A 15,402-nucleotide genomic window follows, 5' to 3' on the forward strand; every position below is an offset into this window, starting at 1 on the left:
TGTTTCCAGAAAATTCACATACACAATCACCTGAGAAAAATAAGCAACCAATACTGGTACAAAACCAGGACTCGATCTACCATAAAATGGAATGTCTGGCTGTGACACAATCCCTTCCCCTTTTCAAGGTAAAGAACTAAATGCAATTCACTAGCCTTTCTCAATATCATTCTTATGCCCGAAAAGATACATTTACTTTCAGAAGGAAGGCATTGCAAGTACCTTCCAATAACATACCAAGCCAACTTCTTCCTTCTCCACTTGTTTCTCATTTCCCAGAGCACTCTCAGATCCTTGGGGTCTGCTCTATGTTTGGGTACAGTTCATTCTGATTATGAACCCTGCCAGAAAGCAGGGGGTGTGAGCAGACCCTGCCCCAGGAGTTCACCCACACCTCCAGAAACATCAGCCGGCAAAAACAGTGCCAAGGGTGGGGGGCAACTTTGGCACAGGACCTTGGCAGGGCTGGGAAAGTGGGGCAAATACTGTCCCTCTGAGGGGCTCCCTGCCTTCCAGGCTGACATGACCTCCTTCTCTGCAGCTCCTGGCTGGGAACAGGGCAGGGGAAGGGCTCCCCAGGGTAAGCACACAGGACAGCCTCAGGAGAAAGGAGCACCAAACGGCTCAAGATCCTCCCCTCACGATACCCCGAGGAAGAGGGACAGCTGTGCTGTGGCTAACGCGGGGGCAGCCCGAGGCAAGGGCGGCTGAGGGAAGGCTTGAAGGGCACTCTCGGGAGCCCAGGGAGGCTGAGGGCGGGCAGGGACGGTGGCCCCGAGGCACCCGGCAGGCTGAGGGCGGGCAGGGGCCCCGAGGCGCCCCGGGAGAGTGAGGGCGGGCAGGGACGGTGGCCCCGAGGCATCCGGGAGGCTGAGGGCGGGCAGGGGCGAAGCACACAGGACAGCCTCAGGAGAAAGGAGCACCAAACGGCTCAAGATCCTCACGCAGCGATACCCCAAGGAAGAGGGACAGCTGTGCTGTGGCTAACGCGGGGGCAGCCCGAGGCAAGGGCGGCTGAGGGAAGGCTTGAAGAGCGCTCTCGGGAGCCCCGGGAGGGTGAGGGCGGGCAGGGGCGGTGGCCCCGAGGCGCCCCGGGAGAGTGAGGGCGGGCAGGGACGGTGGCCCCGAGGCGCCCCGGGAGGGTGAAGGGCGGGCAGGGGCCCTGAGGCGCCCCGGGAGGCTGAGGGCGGGCAGGGGCGGTGGCCCCGAGGCACCCGGGAGGCTGAGGGCGGGCAGGGGCCCCGAGGCGCCCCGGGAGGCTGAGGGCGGGCGGGACGGTGGCCCCGAGGCACCCGGGAGGCTGAGGGCGGCCAGGGACGGTGGCCCCGAGGCGCCCCGGGAGGCTGAGGGCGGGAAGCCGCAATCCCACCCTCAGCCGCCCCAGCCCGCGGGTACCTGAGGGGCGGGGCGGGGCACGCGAGGCCGCGAGCAGGTGCGCCCTGCCCCCGCCGCCTCCAAGGGCCAATCAGAGAACGCGGGGGCGCCTCACGCGCCGCACAGGGCCGTGGGCAGAGGGGCGGGGCCTCCTTCCCCCCTCACACCCTGCCCGCCCTTCCGTCCCCTCGGCGCGGCGGTGAGCGGCGCTATGAAGTATCGGTTTAGGTTATTTATTTATTTATTTTGTCCTGCGGCCGCCCTGAGGCACAGGAGGGTGACTATTTGCAGTATTTGTCGGTGTCCAGGTGCTTGTGCTCGGGGTTGTAGGGTGCCTTGGCGAAGCACATGGCAGCGGTGCGGTCGCAGTTGCAGATGAACGCGGCGCAGTCCTTGTTCTCGCCTGCAGGAGAGAGAGGAGCGGTCAGAGCCCGCGGCTCCTTCGCAGGCGCTGCGGTGGCTCGGGCTGGCGTTTCTGCTGTCATGGTGTACCCGTTTCACTGCTGCCTTCGTTCTGGGGGTGCACAGGCTTCTGCCCACTAACCCACTGCCCCGAAAGCTGTGTGTTCCAGCCAAGCCATCTCTCTCCTTGCCCCTTCCTCCCTTCCCTACAGCCCTATTTTCCAACGTCTGCTCTTTACCTCTGTTCCAGAGCCCTGTAAAATCTCCACTATTCATTAGAGGTGTCTGGCAGAAACTCTATAACAATGCCAAGTTAACATGCTGATCTCTTGGATACTGCCATTAGAAGGCCTCCCAGAAAAGTACTCAATCCCCTGAAGACTAGACAGGCTGCTCTGTACTCTGCTGTACCATATATCTTCACAAACTTGGAATTGTGGGCTATACAGAGAACACTCATTCCAGTGCCTGTGTGAGGTGCCCTCCTTCTAACGACCAGGTCCCCTGGCAAGAGCTTGCACAGTGCCTGCCCGCTGCAGAGGTGTGAGTGTGACACAGCCCTGCTCTTTCCTAAGAGAGGCTGGAGAACATCTGGAGTGAAGTGGAAATGGACGTACTGCTACATGTGATCTGCCCATTAGAGCAGCTGTAGTGGTACAGCTTAGTGTAGGGGTTGTCCAGGAGGAATTTGCAGGATTCCATTTTCATTGCCTGGGAGTAGCAGTTATCATGTGCTTGGCAGCACCTGGGAAACAAGGAGAATAAGGTTAGAAAATACCAGAATCACAGGCTCAACTGACCTGTAAGACACACAAATATGTTAGATTTGCTTTGACAAGGCTCTTTACAATAAAAAAAAATCAAAAAAAAAAAGATAGCCAGCAATAAGAGGGCAGACACAAAGGACCTCAAAGGGATACAGTTGTGCCAGCTCATGGTCCAAGAGGTGTCTGGTAAATATGTCCTTATGGGAGCATCTTCACAGTTGTCCACTGGGCAGGGAAAGCCAAAGCCAGTGTTTACCCTACACTTCCCGTCAGTGCCTGGTAGCTGACCAGCTCTCAGCCAAGACAATCCAAGACACAGCTGCCAGATTTGTGTGTCTCTAAATTGCCCATGCCATTTCCTAGCATTTTGCAGCCCAACCTGTACATGTTGATGCTCAAGCACCAGGCAGAGTGTGCAGAGCTGCATCCAGGCTGCTGGCCCAGAACTACTGCAGAATAAAAAATGCAGGAATGAGCACACTGTGCTGCCATAGAAGAGAAGAGCTACTGTAATTATATTTTATCTAAGTAATAAGGCATCAAGCTGTGCTAGCACACATCCTTTTTCAGAATCCATCTGTGAAAGAAAGCTTCCTTCACAGTAGCCAGAGAGTTTTGCAGGGCAGGGCCAGCTGAGATGAAGCTGAAGCAGGAAAGTGCAAGCAAGGAAAGAGGTTTGCAAAAGCAGAGTTATAAACCTGTCGAGCTCGTCCACCGGAGTGCCGCTGCCCCCCAAGCCGCAGTAGCAGCCGTAGTGGTTGAATTCCAGCAGTGGGTGGCTTTCGGGCAGGGTGCACTTGATCAATTCGCGGAACAGCCACACGGCCCGGGGCGAGACCTCGGCGCTGGCCGCGCCCACTGCGGAGAGACACGGGGTGCTTAGAGTCAGGTTTGGGGTTACCAGCACGAGGACGAGGGCACCTACGCACCCGACAGCAGGAAGAGCAGGGCCAGGAACTTCATTCTCGCAGCTCTTGACGCAAACACTGGGGCTAAGGGAAATGAGTCCTTATACGACAGGCTCACCTTGACATGGGTGTGAGATAAAACAGCCTGTATTTATGTTACTAAATGCAGACTTCTTCCATCGCAGGCTGTGCGTGGCAGGTTGTGGCGTGACCAGTTGAAGGCCAGTTGAGTTAAATCCATAAAAGCCCGAAAGACAAATATTTGCTCTCTAGATTTTTGCTATTAAATTCTTGTAGTATTACTATTAGAAGTCAGCCTGAAAGACCTGCATATTTTTAAGGGCTCTCCACTGAAAAATAATAGCAGTATGATAGTTAAGTTGGAGGTTTCTGGCACACTAATAACCTCCTGCCACTAATACTTGCATTCTCTTTTTATGGTATCCCACATATCATTAATCCTGTATCTCTCCATGGGTTCTCATGGCATAATTCAGAGAATAAGATACAGGTTGTCCACTCACATCAAATGACCATTTGGCATGAGGTCAACTGAAAAAAAAAAAAAAATTAAGCTATTCTTTGCTTTAAAACCACAGAGAGAAGGAGGTACTACTAGACAAGAAATAGGAGCCAAGTGACCTAGAAAACCTTTAGGTGGCTTAAACAAGTAGTAGTATCTGGTTTTATGTGGCCTTAAGCAATCTGCATTGGAAATGAACCAGGCCTAGAAGTTGCAACATACACAGCAGACTTCAGTGACTTAGAGCAGTTTCTCTTTCTCCAGCACCAATGCAGAACCCAGTTAAGAACCTTTGGTTTTCTATGCCACGGGATGAGAAGAATTGGGAACCTTGAAAGAAGTTAAAAAAATGGGTAAGAAAAATCTTCCTGGAATCAGTCAGGGATAAGTAAAAACAGTGCGCTCATGTTTAGATCCCAGAGGCTCTGGCATTTTCAGGGCTAGAGGTCTGGCATTTTTACACACTCAAGGCAGTTCCATAGTTACATGGTTGTCAAGTCTGCATTGATAAAAAAACACCAAAGAAACACAAAGGCCACCTTTCTGCAGCAGCCCAACACACCAGGGTGCTCATGCAGGAAACTTTGGGCTCACATGCCACAGTAGGTTCAAAGGGTTGATGAGGGCACTTTCCTCCTCACAGGGCCTGACACTACACCAGGGCACCCACAGTACCCACTGGACGTTGACATATCCATAGGACATTTAGGGAAAAGTTAGATATGGTGCTGAACAACCAGATCCATGCATGTCTCCCCACTCATGGGTTACCTACAGCTGAACAGATGCTGGGTTGATTTAAGTTAGACATGGTGCTGAACAACCAGATCCATGCAGACTTTTTTCATCTCTTCAAGTACTCCCATCCTGGGTCTCCCCACTCATGGGTTACCTACAGCTGAACAGATGCTGGGTTGATTTAAGATTCTCAGTGTTCTAACCGAGTATTGAACAAACATTAAAAGCTGATGTAAAGGACAATCTGTACCAGTTAGTTCAGAAAAAATAATTTTGTCTTTTGCCCACAGATCAATCTGCCAACTTTCCCTTCAATATCCACTTAAGAGTTCTCTGTCTTCTCTGCTTTTAACATTAAAAAAAAAATGTTTTCTTACCTATCAAACTTAGGAGTCTGGTTCCTTTTTCCTCTGCTCTCAGTATCTGATGTATTATTGATATTTCCTAGAAAGTTTCCAGTCAACTGGCCTTTTTAAAATCATAAGTCAACAATTTCCTATATTTTTAGTTCAACAAAAGGATCACCATGTGTGGGAAAGCAAGCACATGAGTATTACAAGAGTGCCTCATGAGAAAAATCCCAGCAGGGTAGATTTTTCCACCAATGCTATTTTTGGTTTCCCCCAACCTGTGCTGTATACAAAGCCACTGGTCCCTCGGTACATTGTGAGCACATTTCAACCTATAACTGGGTCCAGTTTATAGGTTTAACCCTTAAATTATTTTAGACTTTTTTATAAGCCCTATTGCAGAGTTCCTTACAATTCCACGCTGTTAAAATTCTCTTTTCTCTAATTTGTCTGTTAATGACTTTACTTCCCATCTTCTCATTTTACTTCCTTGCATCTAGCTTCCTTGGTCCACCACAGTCAGCTGAATCCAGGGTATGTGCTAAACCTGTAAGCACATTATCTCCTTTTCTGAACCTACAAATACTTACACAAAACCTCTGTAATGTAAAGAGATACAATCTCTACTAAAACCAGATCTGCCTCACATTATAAACTGGCCACTGCCAAAATGTGGGAGCAGAACAGCAAGTCAGAGACCTGCCTGGGGCTTTTATCCTTAAGGTAGGATGCAACTCCTGCCAGGTCCTGAAATCTCCCCCACTGGAAAACCTTGCACCCCCAAATAATGACAGAGAGGGACAGTTTTCAAATAATTTATTAGGAATTTAAAACTGAAATCTGGAAAAAGGGTTACAGGTGTGGAGAGAACAAACACTGGAGTGTAATAACTTACTGGCTTAAAAACACAGCTTTATTTCTTTTAAAAAAAATGCCCACCCTGAAACCAGAGCCCCAGCCTCCAGGCAGTGGCCAGAGAGTGACTCACAGCCCCGCAGCAGCACAGCTGGCCCGGGATGTCTGGAGGGGGCAGGAAGCAGCTCAGCGCACACACCAAGAGGGAGGAAAGCGCTGTCTGCAGACCCAAATTTGAAGTATATAGAATAAAAATAAACCCAATAAAATGCAGCTCTTCTTTAATTAGGAAATATTTAAAAAAACAGACATACAGACTCTTGTCTCAGTAACAAAAATTATTGCTTTGTGTTTTCAGTACTGATCTGTTAAGTACCTTCTTACCTAAACAGAACTCTCCAAACGCATCGCCCAGGTCAGGACAAGTTCCAGCAGACAGGGGAGAGACAGAAGAGAAAAAGGGCCCTGTGGGCACTGTGGCCCTCCCAGTCCTTTTCTAAATGCCCATCTCCTTTACAGGGGCTCAGTTTGGGGGAAGAGAGGGAATGATTTTTAAAACTTAAGATGAAGCTTTTATTTCCCTGGGAAAAGAGTTTGGCTGCATCTTAATAAAAGGCTTAATCACCCCCCTTAACAAGGTCTTTGGTTCACTGAAATCCAGACCCAAACCTGCCCCATGTATTCCTGCTGGAAGCCTCCCCTGGCAGAGTGCTGGTTGGCAGAGGCCTGGACCATAGCAGGGGAAGCCCCAGCAGGCTCTGGAGAAGGGACCAGATCACCCCGCACAGGACAACGGACAAATTCCCACAGTCTTCAGAACACAGAGTAAAGCAAACGGGAAGCTGCAATTCTATAATTCATATAATCCCTGAGAAGCCCTTAACCCGCCCCCAAATCACCACCCTAATGCTTTTCTCCCCTGTTAATGAATCCCCATCCCAGAGCCCTGCCCTTCAGAGAACAACTACCCAAATCTCCCCCTGGCTGACACCCCTTCCGATACCCTCGCCTCCGGAGGAGGATCCCCTTTCCCAGGAAATCTTGACGCAAGCGATAAAGTTTGGAGAGTGAATTCCTTTCAAAGTAACCAAGACAAGCAACGGCGGCAAAGCCCTTTCCCTAAGGCAGCCCAGAGCCAGTGCTACGGAGCCCAGGGATGGAGTCTGTACATCAAGCAATTGGAAGCAGCTTTAACCCGCTCAGCAAAACAGCCGATGGCTGGTACGTTTCACCCCGCCCACCCCCCCGCCCCCCTTTCATCTCATCTCATCAGAGGTCTTAAAATCTTACAGTAAAAGGTGTACAAAAAAAGAACGAAGTCCTGTCAGGATTCTGCTGGAGAGTATTGCTCACGCTGCGGCACCAAGTCCAGGACCTGGAGCTGCTCCTTGGAGCCAGGCTGTAGGCAGCAGCCAGGTTCAGCTCACGATATTTACATATTATACAGGAGGAAAAAGAAAACCCCACGTAAAACTAAACCTAGGAAAAAAAATCTTTCAGCTGTAAGGATAGTGTTTTTCACTTAGCAAAATATACATTTGTTTTGTTCCATAGCGATGTCCAACGTTTTCGGATCCTTGGAGTTTCACACTTTTCAAAGCCTCACATTTACAAAACAGAAACAATTAAAAACAGTTTCTTTAAAAAAAATAGAAATACAGCAGTTCCTCTCAGCCTTTGCTCTCTCTCTCTCTCTGTCTCTTTCTTCACGTCAGAACTGCATTCTTGTTACATACCGTGCTTTAAAAACACTGACGACAACAACAACAGAGTTGAAAATATTCAAAACAGTTTCAAAGCCAAATAAAAATACTCCTCAATGAAAACTACCTAACACAATCACAAAGCCAATTCATAAAATATGTCTACTAGCTCGGGAAAGAGCAAACAACAAAAAGAAGGGGCAGCCCCCAAAAAAGATAAAAAAATAAAATAAAAAAATAAAACTAACAGCTAATAAAATAAATAAAAGAAGAATCAGTGGGCTGGGGGCGGGGAGGGGGAAGCGTAAACCGTCGGTGGTTAGTAGGAAAGCGAGATGATCTCCTCGGGTTCAGTCCAGTGTGGTCTGGTCAAAGGGAGAGATCGGGCAGGGCGGCAGGAGCCTGGCAGCCAGCCGGCAGTGTGCAGTTTGATTCAAGAGAAACGTAACCTTGGCTCATCCCCCGAGGCTCACCAGATCCTCCAGCCACTCGCTGTCCTCGGTCAGGTCACTGGGGAATCTGTGGGAAACAGCAGGGGAGGGAAGGGACAGGGTCTAGAACAACCACAGCTTTTCTCCTGGGGTTTTCTTCTGGTGTGATCTGACAGAAACACTCAATACCCAAACTTTGCCCCAACACAGTCTTGCTCTGCACATCACTGGCACAGGGACGGGGCATGGCAGAGATGTTTCAGTCTTCAATGGCAATGTGCAGGCCTGGGAAACAAGGTCCCACACACCACGTGGCCTGGTCCCTGCAAGTCCAGCCATTTCCCCAGCACTCAGCTCAGTCCAGCCCTGCCAGGCTTCCTGTCTGTGGACACTGCTCCCTCCAGTTTTTGCCCTCCTTTTTGAAAAGCTGGTTGTTTACTTTTTTTAATTTTAAATTTTAAGCCAGCTAACTTCAGTCACATTTGCAAAGCAAAAAAAAGTATTCACCAGTTCCCTCTCAGCCCATCCAAGGACCAATACCAAAACTGATCAGATTGTCCTTCTGCCCTTCTTCCAGGCAGAAGATTAAAAACTTCACTTCCCAGAGACTGGTCTCAGCAGCAGTGAGAACAACCAGCTGCATGGTGGAGGCTTTCCCAGCCCCACAGAAGAGCCACACTTGTCTCTCAGATCACCACTGGGTTGTGACTCTGGTCAACCCTGCAGATGTTTTCTTTTTTTTTGTCAGTGATTCATTTTCTTCCTCTTTGTGGCAGACACTAAAACTCTCTCCACTCCCAGCCTGGGGAGCATTCAGTAGGAACCCAACCTGCCACGCCTCCTGGTTCAGGAGAGAGCCCAGGCTGGCCACAGGACTCCTCCCACGGGCTGGGCCAGGCCACGGAGCCTCACAGCAACATGCACAACTTCAGCTGAGAGCCCAGGCACAGGGACCAGCTCAGAACCTCACTCTTCTCTCTCATTACCTGCTCCTGTTCAAAGCTGTCTTACCTCCTGCCTCCTTGGTCCCCAGCTTCAGTGATACCCATTGGTAAAAGCTGTTGCAATCAAGGGACCCTGTGAAGAAAGAGTTAAAACCCCACTCTTAAACAAAAGAACAGTGAAGAAGAATTGCTAACACAACAAATTCAGTCATGGCCCAGATGATAGAGTAAATGTCTTCAGTTGGAGGTGCCAGGTCTAAAGATCACATCATCCTGCAGAATGCTGTGTCAGGGCCAAGATGGGCTCTTGGAAAGCCTGAGCTAGATCAGGGAAAGGACTGGAGATCAGGACCTCGAGTGGTGATCAGAGGGAGCCAACAGAAAGCATGTGGGCTCTGCACTATCCATCTTGGTCTGGGGCTCAGCAGTGGCACAGCCAACGCTGCAGTGTGTGGTATCTCATAACCAGGAAACAGACTGTGAGCTGAGGGGGCTGCCCGCTGCTGCTCACCTCCCTCACCACGTGGAGACACAGCCCACTGCCCATGTCCCTCCCTCCACAGAGGGCGCAGGGAGCACTCACCCCTAGGCTGTGTCCAAAGCCGGTGCTCGGGGCTGGACTGGCAGCGCTGATGTAACTGCTGACCCCTGAGTCCTGGTTGGCGGCTCCATAAAGCTCTGCCATCGGCCCGGGACTGGTGGTGCCCAGAAACCCACCGGTGCGACTGGGGGTAGAACCTACAGCAGGCAGCAGAACTACGTAGTGAAGATCCCAAAAATGCAACCCCGTCCCACCCCCCTCCCCTTGGCAGCCCCTTGGCAAAGCTCTGTGACAGGACCGTGCTGGGGAGGAAAGGGGAGTTACCTGTCCCTCGCACCACGGCCGCCGCAGCCGCTGCTGCCGCCATCGGTCCATACGCAGTGAGGGGGATTGCTGGAAAAGAAGGAATGGGCATCTCAGGAGCACTGTGGCTACATGGGAAACTCCTCAAAGGGAGCCTGCATTTCCTACTGCAAAATACTGGGCTCACGCATATACATTGGCTTTGTGCACCACAGAGGACATTAAAGGATGACAACAGGGTAGTGCATAGCCCTGAATTTATCAAAAGCGTTCTTTTGCACAACCAATGTCCAGGGGAATGCACAAGCCGTGCTCTGTCAAGCCCACATCCCAGAGCAGCCAAAGGCATGGTGTGGAAGAGCTGAATGAGAAGTGGGCAATTTCAGATGTATCCTGTCACTACTAAGCTTGCAAGATGCAGTTAATCTGAAGCTACAGATCCAGATTTTGGCAGTAAATGTGGAGAATGGCAACAGCTCAGGGACAGCAGCTGAAGCTTAACATCCTGAGGCTCAGCCCCTCCTCTGTCTCATGTTAATATTCTTGAATAACAGTTTAATAGCTTCTTTCTCCCTGTTTCTTTGCTCAAGACATACCACTCTCCCCACACTGAGTTTTGCTCCCGATTGCTCAAAACGTCATTGTTGAAAAGCAGGAAACATATACCTAGGGAGCAGGAACTAGAAATGGCTTAATTAAAACAGTAAGTCTTAATTTATATGTAGCAGTTCTAATTCCCAACTCTACTGCCACAGGCATTCAGCCCTCGGGGCAGGAGGCATCGAGCCAGTATGTTTCTCTTTGCCCTTAAAATGACTGGGTCAGCATTTCATGCTTGAATGTGAAATTCACTGTGATTCTGTTTAGAGCACCATAAAAAGAGGTCAGAACAAATCAATCGCGTAAAGGCTGAAACCCAGACTAGCTTAGGAGGGAATATTTAGTAGCAGGCACCAGCCTGTTTCAAGCAAACGTCACACGAGGCTTCTATCTGGGTTAGCCGCTCATTACAGGCCCTGGGCCAATGCAGGCATGTTGCTGCTTCACATCACCCCCAAAGATGCTGTTCTGGGAAAGAAAGGCTGCTGGCAGCCATCCTCCTGCCCCATTCCCTGCTGCAAGTCCCTAACACATGAGTGAATGTGGTTTTACTGAGAAAGGAAGCAAGGTCATCTCAAAAGCTCTAGCTTTTTTTCCAAGAAAAATCCTTCTTGCCTTTGCAGTCTTATCTGCTGAGACACCAGGTTTCTGTTGCGGTGACAAAGCACCTGCGTGTGCATCCCTGCCTGCGCCACCCCCTCCTCTTGGCTCCCCTGGCAGAGCCGTGAAGCACAGCCCGTGTGTGCTGCAGCCACTCGAAGGCACAAGGGCCCTCGAGGCACGGCTCGCTGGGCTCTGCCCTCGGCAGGGCCAACTCCAGCCTATACATGGGAAGCGCAGCGCGGCCCAGCCAAGCGGCTGCGCAGCGCCTGCTTAACAGGAGGTAAGCGTATCGGGGAGGGAAGAATGCCACGATCCCCAGCTGGTACTTCAGCAAGACACTCAGGACTGTAAGCTAATGTGGCACCCAGCCAGGACAGCAGCATTAATAACTTCTTGTTGTGCAGAGCCCTGGTGCACCCCGGCCACCAGCGACAGCCAGGCCCCGAGTGAGTCACCTCTGCTAGGGAAAGGCAAAGGACAGCCAGGGGTGGGCATGAAGGGAAAAACTATTTTACCAAGTCACCAATGTTCCTGTACAAATGTGATGGGTCTTACAGAAAAACACACATGTAAATAAACAACTGGACATACATCTGCTTTGCTTGCCAAGCAGAAGGCTCAAAGGTGCTTATACAGCTGCATACATGGTGTCAGGAAGGGTTTTGTTATGAGGGAAATGGGATTTAGTTTTCCCCTACCTCCCTCAGGGAAATTTGTTCATTGGTGGCTGCCAACCTCAGCATCCTCACGAACAGAGAGTCCCTGAGGACTAACATAGTTTTGTGCCACAGAAACTCCCTTTCAAGCCTGTTTGTACTGCTAATTCCAGAAGAGCTTCCTAGGAAGGTTTTCCATACCCCTTTGCAGAGAGATTCAAACCCTGAAACAGGTGGGGGCAAGGAAGCACTGGGAAGGAGGAACACTATGGAAATGAAATGGCACACGGGGAGCAGGGTGCTACACAAAGCTGCTTTTCTATGACAGAAATCATGGACAGGACAGAGCTGGGGAAAACATGGCCATGGAAGGGAGAGTAAACAGAAGGAATGTAGGGAGAACACACTGCACACACCCCAGGGCCTGGGGATCTGGAGGGCATTTGCACTTTGAGGAAGGAAACTGAGAACAGTCCTCTGCTCCCATTTTGTTCCATAGCTCCCTACAAGTACTGCAGGACTTTGCAAGGTCCCACCACGCTCACTCCTACCTGGAAAGCCTGCGTGGGAATAGCTGGGGAACTGCACCACTCAGAGCACGGAAAGCATTCCTTTCATCCTTTCCTTCCCAGGGAAATGGGATTAGAGTAACCAGGAGTGCATCCACACCCTCTCCCTCCTCCCAGCACTCCAAATTTCATCCTTGCAACAGCTCAGGTTAAAGCCATTTGTAGACCTGTTGAAGTCACCCTGTTCTCTGCAGCTTCTATAGCTGGTTTACATACAGCCTGAGGCAAGGAGCTAAAAAACGAGGCAAGGAGCAGGAGCAGGAAAGGACCTGCATGGCCCTTTTCAGAGGCAATACACATGGCTCTGATTGCCTCTCCATCTTTCCATCCCCAGCTTTGAATGGAGCTTATCCAGATGAAAGAGGAAATAAGGCACATTTCCAGTCTAACTGCGCCAGGCTGTGGAGCAGCAACACCACTGAAACCACACAAAGCCCCCTTCTCCCCTTCCAGCTTGTGAGTTTAGGAAATGAGTGGGACTGACCTGTGAGCTCAGGGAGGACGGGGGCACTCGGGAGAGGGGTCCGCTCTACACGGAACTCTAAAAACGAAATGCAAGACAGCTTAGGAACTCATCAAATGCCCCGAGGGAGACCCCAGAGACACAGCAGCTGGGGTCTGCTGGGGGAGCAGCCTGCAACCAGACTGCAACCAGGCCAGTGTCTTCTTTAAACTGATTTATAACTGGTGCTGAAAGGTGCTGGACTCCTGCCCTGAAGGCTGAAAGGATCCATTTATCCTTGGAATAAATGTGGCTGGGGCAGGGTGAGTTCAAGCTCACTGTGTAGCCTCAGGTCTGCCCTGGAGCACCGCTCTGTGACCCGGCCAATCTGACCTCTCAGCCCTCTCAGCAGCAAGGCCAGTGGGTGCTCAGTATGTGCCACACTCAGCCTGGCACAGGTTTACAAGGAGGAACTTGAAGCCACTACAGCTAGATTCATGGAGAGCTTCCAGACAGCCAGGAGGCAACAGCAACTTTCAGCCAGTCAGCCTGGGCTCACCTCAAACAAAGAGGAAACTTCCCATTCCCAGCCCTTAATATCAAAACTTCATATATCAACCATCACACTGAGGGATGGAGTAAGGCAGGGATGCTCAGAGTTGCCACAACTCTAGAAAATAGCAATGGTAATAGCACAGTGTGCCCCTTAAGTGTGCTCTGCCTCATTCCCCGGCCTGGCACAGAGCAGGAGGGGAGGCCCCACAGCCCTGAGCAGCTGCGGCACAGCAGGTTCCAGCCATTGATCGCTGAATCCATGTTCTCAGCACATGGCAGTGTTAGAAACCACCCAGTTTGCAGGGGATCTGCAGCCCCTGGCCCAGCAGATCTTTGTGAAGGCTGTGAGTAGTCCAGGCACTGTTCAGAACATAACTGCAGAGCTGCAGGCACCTGCCTTTTATGTACCCAGGAGTTCCCTGGCACGTGGGGTTCAACATTCTGTGCTACTTTCAGAGTGGTGGCAACTCTGGTAAAGAGAGACAGACACACACAAAGGCAGTGAGACAGGCAGAGCTGCAGGGCCCTTCTGTGTCACAGCAGCAGCCTACAGAGGAGGCCAGCAGAAAGGATGTCGGAGCAGCCTTGAGCTTTTCCTGCCACTGCAGTGTGAGGATAATCCTAATGAAGGACAAGCTGTTCCCACCTATTCCAGGGCTTCTCCAATCCCCCTTCCACATCCATCTCCAATTTAAAGAAAGACCAAACAGGGGAAAGGGTGAAAGGGGCAGAGCCTGGGTTATATAGATCATGCCAGGGGCTCCCATCACCTGAAGGCAGACCAAAGAACAGAGCAGGGACTCCACTCACCAGGGAACTGGTAAGTGTAACCAGGTGCAATGCCAGTGTAACTTCGACTCGCGTAGGTGGCAGCTTGGAAGCCTGGATAGCCTGGGGAAGAGAACAAGACTCCGTTACTGCAAGCTGGCAAGGTCTGGCTGCTCACGAGCAGCAGGAGCATCCTTTGGCATGAGACAGCAGAAAGGGGAAACAGCAGAAGCCCCAGGAGAGCGCTGCGCAGAGCGCACAACACGTGTGAGCCTGCAGAGGAGTTTTAGCAGGCCCATTTAATTTTTCCTTGCTCCAAACATGTAAGGACATGGAGATTTCCTTCTCAAACTCACAGCTCTGCAGACTAAGGCTTTCTGATGCATCAGCTGGATTTACAGACAGGAGATCAGGGAGGAGGGGGCATTTGAACGGCTGAGTCACTTTTGCACTAGAAGGGGTGGTGAGTGCAGATACAAAGAATATTTCTTCATGGGGCAGGCAGGAGCACAAGTCCTGCTCTTCCCCAGGAAGCTGACCACCTATAGGAACAAGCCTGTGAGAATGCAGGACCTTGACTCACAGATGAATATTTGATTTGAGATCTCTCAAGACAAGAGTCCGTGGATTTCCCAGTGACTCAGTTTGAGTCTTGCTGCTTTAAAATTCAGATGGCTTAGAAAAGGCAAAACCCAAACCACAAGCTGGAGATTTATTTTCCTTCAATAAGTCAAGTGAAAACATTGGTGGAAAAATGCCCTTTTGGGGGTTTTGTTCAGTGACTAACTGCTACTCAGCAGGCTTAGCACTGAGAGCCAGGCTGAGTACACCCTGTCCAGCAACACCAGCAATGATCCTGAGCAAACAGTGCTCTTGGTCAGCTCAGTCCTGGCTCCAATGAAAGTGAGAAAAGAGAGAAGCCAGGACCAGCACCCACACTGGAAGGATCATGCTGACTCTCAGATCTAGGCATGAGGTTTTGTGGTCCTGGAAGATAGGGCTACAAATTACTTTTGTTTTTCATTTTTTAATTTTTATCTGAATGCTTTTGTCTTGTGAGCATTGGTGGACATGAAACCCAGCCTGCTTGTCACCAGCTGCTCCTGACAAGACAGTCCCATGATAAATGTATAGCTTTTCCTGCAATACCAGGTATTCACTGTACCTGAGAGGGAGGGAACAGAGTGAGACAACACTCAACTAGAACTTTAAGGGCATTTTAACAGTCTTTAAATGGCAGTGGGGACATTTACACAAACCACTGCTTCAAGTGGAAGCTTAGCGGCTCTTTAATCAACTAATTCATCAGAAATCCTGTACAAGTGTGGGATGAAGAGGCCTGGGTACAGATTACTCCACACTCAGCTCTG

The 15,402-nt window shown here is 50.5% G+C and overlaps 2 protein-coding genes across 5 annotated transcripts in view; both read right to left on the minus strand.

The window, feature by feature from the left end:
* Positions 1–1,655: 1,655 nt before the first annotated feature.
* On the minus strand, positions 1,656–3,506 carry PLA2G1B (phospholipase A2 group IB). The gene is made up of 4 exons (XM_041420258.1): positions 3,473–3,506; positions 3,242–3,401; positions 2,394–2,521; positions 1,656–1,777 (listed from the first exon to the last, which is right to left on the minus strand). Exons 1-4 carry the CDS (start codon positions 3,504–3,506, stop codon positions 1,656–1,658), a joined length of 444 nt encoding a protein of 147 aa, XP_041276192.1.
* A 2,355-nt stretch (positions 3,507–5,861) lies between these two features.
* MSI1 (musashi RNA binding protein 1) overlaps positions 5,862–15,402 on the minus strand; it is a 30,331-nt gene continuing 20,790 nt past the window's right edge. Inside the window, exons 10-15 of one of the 4 annotated variants that reach the window (XM_041420600.1) lie at positions 14,075–14,155; positions 12,752–12,808; positions 9,861–9,929; positions 9,579–9,733; positions 9,063–9,128; positions 5,862–8,139 (exon numbers count right to left, since the gene is read on the minus strand). In XM_041420600.1, coding sequence (XP_041276534.1) covers positions 9,087–9,128; positions 9,579–9,733; positions 9,861–9,929; positions 12,752–12,808; positions 14,075–14,155 — 404 coding nt within the window. In that variant the 3' untranslated portion in view covers positions 5,862–8,139; positions 9,063–9,086. Of the gene's footprint in view, positions 8,140–9,062; positions 9,129–9,578; positions 9,752–9,860; positions 9,930–12,751; positions 12,809–14,074; positions 14,156–15,402 lie in introns of all 4 variants that reach the window. The other 3 variants (XM_041420599.1, XM_041420602.1, XM_041420601.1) reach the window with 3 other exon arrangements.

This window comes from Onychostruthus taczanowskii, unplaced genomic scaffold, assembly GCF_017590055.1.
Source record: "Onychostruthus taczanowskii isolate IOZ18803 unplaced genomic scaffold, ASM1759005v1 scaffold64, whole genome shotgun sequence".
Taxonomy (NCBI): Eukaryota; Metazoa; Chordata; class Aves; order Passeriformes; family Passeridae; genus Onychostruthus; species Onychostruthus taczanowskii.